The sequence below is a fragment of the Chiloscyllium punctatum genome, chromosome 38 (assembly GCF_047496795.1).
Source record: "Chiloscyllium punctatum isolate Juve2018m chromosome 38, sChiPun1.3, whole genome shotgun sequence".
Taxonomy (NCBI): Eukaryota; Metazoa; Chordata; class Chondrichthyes; order Orectolobiformes; family Hemiscylliidae; genus Chiloscyllium; species Chiloscyllium punctatum.
The window spans coordinates 52,199,167-52,205,005 of NC_092776.1; the positions used below are offsets into that span (position 1 = coordinate 52,199,167).

Sequence of the window (5,839 nt, forward strand, 5' to 3'; positions counted from 1 at the left end):
AGCCTTCATGACTCTCTCCTTATCCCGGTAATGATGGAACCGCACCAGGAAAGGACGAGGGCGTTGACCCAGACCCGACCTCCACGCTGCATCCCGGTGAGCCCTCTCTATCTTCAATCCTCTCATGCCAATCTCCAAGTCAAAGAATTTCGGAAGCCAATCTTCAACAAATTCCACAGGCCACTCACCTTCCTTACCCTCAGGCAGACCAATATTCCGAATGTTTTTTCTCCTGCCCCTGTTTTCAAGATCATCCACTTGGTCACGCAAATTACGAACCTGCGTCTTCAGGGCTTGGATCTCTTCCTTGACTGAACTGGCATCAGCTTCCACCACTGTGATCCCATGCTCCACCTCATCCGTCCTCTTCTCCAGGTCTCCCAGATGCTGCTCATGCTTCTGCAGCATGAGAGAGACTGGAGCCAGCTTCTCTTCAATCTGTTTCCCCAACATCTCACGAGATTTCAAGAGCTGGTTCACCAGGTCCTGGAGAGTAATCGGTTCCGAGGCTGCTGCAGGCTGAGCTGTAGGCCTGGCCTCAGACACTCCTCCTCCCTTTTTAAGCATTTCTGAATAGCTGAAAATACAGGTAAGTCAATTTTTAAATGTTTCTTAGGGCTCCACAATCTTTCCAATGCCCCAAGAAATCCTGATGACCTGGGTTGGGTGGGTTAAAGGACTGTCCTGCTCCTGCTGCGATGCGAAGCTCTGCAGTGTGATCTTCTCAGATCGCCGCCATCTTGGATCCCCCAAATGCCTTTTTAATGTTGCAATTGTACTAGCCTCCACCACTTCCTCTGGCAGCTCATTAAGTACCACTCGGCATGAAAATGTTACCCCTTAGGTCTCTTTTATATCTTTCCCCTCTCACCCTAAACCTATGCCCTCTAGTTCTGGATTCCCCCATCCCATGGAAGAGACTTTCGCTATTTATCTTATCCATGCCCCTCATGATTTTATAAACCTCTCTGAGGTCACCCCATAGCCTCTGATGCTCCAGGGAAAACAGCCCCAGCCTTTTCAACCTCTCCCTATAGCTCAAATCCTCTAACCCTTAGCAGCTCTCACAAATCTCCCTGCTACATAGTCCCCTTCCAATTCAGGTGCAATCCGTCCTTGTGTGTAAGTCACTTCTACCCTAGAAGAGATTCCAATGATTCAAAATGTGAATGCTTCTCCCATACACCCGCTTCTCAGCTGTGCATTCATCTGCTCTAACTTCCTATTCCCACCCTCACTAGTTTGCAGCACCAGGAGTAATCCAGATATTACTACTTGAGGATCTCTTTTTCAAATTCCTGCCTAACTCTCTGTATACTCCCTTCAGAATCTCATCCTTTCCCTTCCTATGTCATTGGTTCTAATGTGTACAATTACCATCTGTTGGACCCTCTCCCCCTGAGATCATTCTGTACCCCCTCTGAGACATCCTTGATCCTGGCACCAGACAGGCAACACACCTTTCAGATTTTTTGCTGCTGGCCACAGAAACATCTGTCAGGCCTTGGAATAGAAAGTCCTCTAACACAATTGATCTCTTGGGGTCCGGTGTACCCCTCATTGCAGTAGAGCCTATCTCAATACCAGAAACTTGGCTGTTCATGCCACATTCCCCTGAGAATCCATCATTCCCTACATTTTCCAAAACAACATACTTGTTTAAAATAGGGATAGCCACAGAAGAGTCTGCACTACCAGCCTAATCTCTCTTACCTTTCCTGGAGTTAACCCATCTTTGTGATTGTATCTACAACTTTTCTCCCTTCCTAAAACTGCCTTCCATCATATCCCCTCACTCTTGTAAATTCCTCATTGCCTCTAACTGTCTCTCCAACCAATCCATTTGATCTGATAGGATTAACAACCAACGGCATTTATTGCAGATATAATCCTCAGTAACATATCAACTCCCCTAAACTCCCACATCCGACAAGAAGAGCATATCACTCTACTAAAAGCCATTTTTGCTTCTTTCAATGTATATACCCAGAAAATAGTACTGTCTTATTCCTCTACAAAATACTGCTCCAAGCTAGCTTAATATTTATGGCTTTTTTAAAAAGTTTAATCAAGAGACATATGTCAATAAAACATATAATTAAGAAAGAACCCACTCTATTCACTACTGCAGACTTACTGTAAGGCCACACTGAAAAATATTCACTTATCTTTTCTGTGCTGTGATCTCTCCCAAATAGGTTCCTCTACTGACACAAGCCTGCAAGTTTTAAATATGCAAAATATTAAATGAAACAGCAACGAGAAGCTAATAGCAAAAGAATAGAAAAACAGAAAAGCATTATACTGTACAAGATTTTTATATTGACATCTTAAAGATCATAAAGCTACAGAAGAGGATGAAATGAAAACATTTAACCAATATCTATCTAGCAAACCATTGACACTCTGTCAGCACTTCAATTGATTGAAGAAAGAATCATTATTGACTGTATGAATGAGTAGATAACTGATGAAGAATGATAGATTACCAAAATTCTTCTGACTTTTGACTTTGAAGGGTTAATAAAAATAAAATGCTTTTATATTTCTGACAATGATCACAAAAATCCTGGCAAAAGTTTTCAGATGTTTGAAGATTGATTCAAACTTTAAATCAATGTCAGAATTCACAGGCTTGAATTCATATTATACTGTCAACAACCAGGTAAAACAATCGACTACTTCATCAGCAGATGGCAACACAAAAGTGCAGAATATGTTTTCACCAAAGCTAACTTGGCTGATAGGCTTATAGAACTGGTAATTGCTTCAACCTACTGTCATGCAGTCATAGAGTTATACAGCATGGAAACAGACCCTTCAGTCCAACTCTTTTATGCTGACCAGATGTTAAGAAATCAACAGAGTCCCGTAGTATTACAAAGCTGCATTTTAAGCCAAGGTTTTCTGTGGTAAACTTTGAGAATTCTTATGGTGCTTTATGAGGAGTTCGACTGACAAGCGTGGAAAATATTTGCAATTTCTAATTAAAAAAAAGGGACTGCCTTTGGATTCTTTTTGATGAGGCATCGTTGTGCTAATGGACGTAATCCTCCTTACAGAACAGTAAAACAAGTAAACTTGAATTTAAAAAAATGCTTCTAGATCAAAATGTCAACAGATTTTCAAAACAAGTCCAAATTTGTGCAGGTCATGCTAAATTGCCCATAGTCTTAGGTGCATTAGTCAGAGGGAAATGGGTCTGAGTGGGTTACTGTGAGGAGGGTCAGTGTGGACTGATTGGGCCGAAGGGCCTGTTCCCACGCTGTAGGGAATCTAATCTAATCCAATCTAATCACTTGGATTTTAAGTGTATTTGTGCTGGACTTGGATATTCTCTTCATCTAATGAATTCTTCCTTGAAATTAACAAACTTCCATCTTTGCAATGAGACAATTTAAACAGATTGCTCAATATCATCTCCATCTACCATTCCTCATGCAAAAACAAACTTAAAACCTAATTGGAACCAGAGGGCATAGGTTTAGGGTGAGAGGGGAAAGATATAAAATGGACTGAAGGGGCAACTTTTTCACGTAGAGGATGATATGTTTATGGAATGAGCTGCCAGAGGAAGTGGTGGAGGCTGGTACAATTACAGCATTAAAAGGCATCTGGATGGATTTATGAACAGGAAGGGTTTGGAGGAATATGAGCCAAGTGCTGGAAAAATGGGACTAGATTTGGTTGGGATATGTGGTCGGCATGAACAAGTTGGACTGAAGGGTTTATTACTGTGCTGTACATCTCTATGATTCTATGACTAGATATCCTATTTAAATGTAATATCATTTGCCATCATTTGGCCCACTTCCTCTACACCTTTCCTATTCATATACCCATCCAGATGCCTTTTCAATGTTGTAATTGTACAACTACTTCCTCTGCAGCTCATTCTGTGCATGCACCACCCTCTGCGTGAAAAACGTTGTCCATGAAATCCCTTTCAAATCTTTCCCCTCTCACCTTAAATCTATGCCCACTAATTTTGGACACATCCACCCCAGGGAAAAGACCTTGCCTATTTATCATTTCCGTATCCCTCGTGAGTTTATATACCTCCATAAGGTCAACCCTCAGCCTCCGACATTCCAGGGAAAATAGCCCCTGTCTATTCAGCCCTCCCCTTATAGCTCAAACCCTCCAATGTTGGCAGCACCCTTGTAATTTTTTTCTGAACCCATTCAGCAAATCTTTCAGAAAAGCACTTCAGTACAAATCTAAATGATACATCATTGACGCACTACTAGACAAAGGATATAAGTTCCAAGAAATTATATCAGGCCAAGACACCAGCATGTTCAATGGGACATCCAAATCTAACTTATGATGTGATTTCTCTCGCATACTGTAGTGATTGAACAAGGGCCAGATGCATCTCAAAGACTATGATATCCTTCATTGAAGCTCTTAAACTGGCCCAATCAGGAAGATCTGGCTGACAGAGATAAACAGGAGTGTTGGGGCCTTTCGCCCCGTATCTGTCCGCTACCACTAACATCGTGCCGTCGCAGCTCAAGCCGTTGGCGCTCGGCGTGGTCTGCAAGGCCGATGCGGTGATCATGGATGTGAAGAGACCCGTGCTCTGCCGGGAGTCGTTGCAGGGCCAGGCGGCCCGGAGCGGCGCCGTTGTTACCGCCGGCCTCAACGCTGCATCCAGAGTTCGATACGCACACAGCGATATTAAAGTTCCAGACTTCTCTGATTATAGACGACAAGAAGTTCAAGATGCCAGGAAATGCTCACAAGATAGCAGTGATTTCAGGAGAGGTTTCTCTTACTTCTTAACTGGAACCACAGCTGTTATGGGAGCCTATGCTGCAAAGAATGTTGTTACTCAGTTTATCACAAGCATGAGTGCCTCTGCTGATGTGTTAGCATTGTCTAAGATTGAAGTTAAGCTGAATGAAATTCCAGAAGGCAAGAACATGACCTTCAAATGGAGAGGCAAACCTCTTTTCATCCGCCACCGTTCACCTAAGGAAATTGAGGTCGAACAGGCAGTGACCTTGGCTGAGTTGCGACATCCAGAATTAGATTCTGACCGAGTGAAAGATCCAAAGTGGATGATTTTAATTGGTGTTTGCACTCACCTGGGCTGTGTACCAATATCCAATGCTGGTGATTATGGTGGCTACTACTGCCCTTGTCATGGGTCTCACTATGATTCATCAGGGAGAATCAGGAAAGGCCCAGCTCCACTTAACTTGGAAGTGCCACCATATGAGTTCATTAACGAAGATCTTGTAATTGTCGGTTAATGTTATGAACTTTAATTCGAGTACCTTCCACTTTTACTGGTATTCTATCTGCTATATTGAACTGAACATTCTTAGCACCAGCTTGTTAAAGGAGTCTTTGTGGTTTTGAGTGCTTGTTGGGGAAGGGGGTTGATGTAAATCAAGTTCAACATCAATAAATATTGATTTTGCATCCTCCAAAAAAAAATAAACAGGAGTGTTAGGCGGTAGTGTGGGGGTTAAAAGAAAAAAAAGAAGCCCTTGGGATTAAATAGACAAAGAAAAAAATAAACAGGGGATCTAATCCCTGCCCTCCCCTTAACCTGTTTGATCACACAGCATTGCCCTTTAATGTGAAGGGCAGTGCTTGTCACTGGCCACTCGGGTGTTTTTCATATCTTCCTGGTGGTGGAAATTGAATAAAGATTCATGCACTTTGTGTCCTTCACTGTGTTTTACACCTGCACACACACACACCATGGGTGCTGGGGAATAAAAATAAGCACTACCGCACTTCAGCGGTAGTGTGGGGGTTAAATTTTTAAAAAAAACAGGAATGTTTTAGAGCCCGGGTGTCCTTGGAGAAGGAGCACGCGGTG

The 5,839-nt window shown here is 42.6% G+C and overlaps 1 protein-coding gene across 1 annotated transcript; it reads left to right on the forward strand.

Moving 5' to 3' along the window:
• The first annotated feature begins 4,468 nt into the window (after window positions 1–4,468).
• On the forward strand, window positions 4,469–5,433 carry LOC140463623 (cytochrome b-c1 complex subunit Rieske, mitochondrial-like). The gene has a single exon (XM_072557867.1). The coding sequence runs from the start codon at window positions 4,563–4,565 to the stop codon at window positions 5,259–5,261; it is 699 nt and encodes a 232-aa protein (XP_072413968.1). The 5' UTR covers window positions 4,469–4,562; the 3' UTR covers window positions 5,262–5,433.
• The last annotated feature ends 406 nt before the right edge of the window (window positions 5,434–5,839 follow it).

Excerpts from the sequence above, each read along its gene's own strand:
- LOC140463623 (XM_072557867.1), top strand. The coding sequence starts at position 4,563 with ATGGATGTGAAGAGACCCGTGCTCTGCCGGGAGTCGTTGCAGGGCCAG.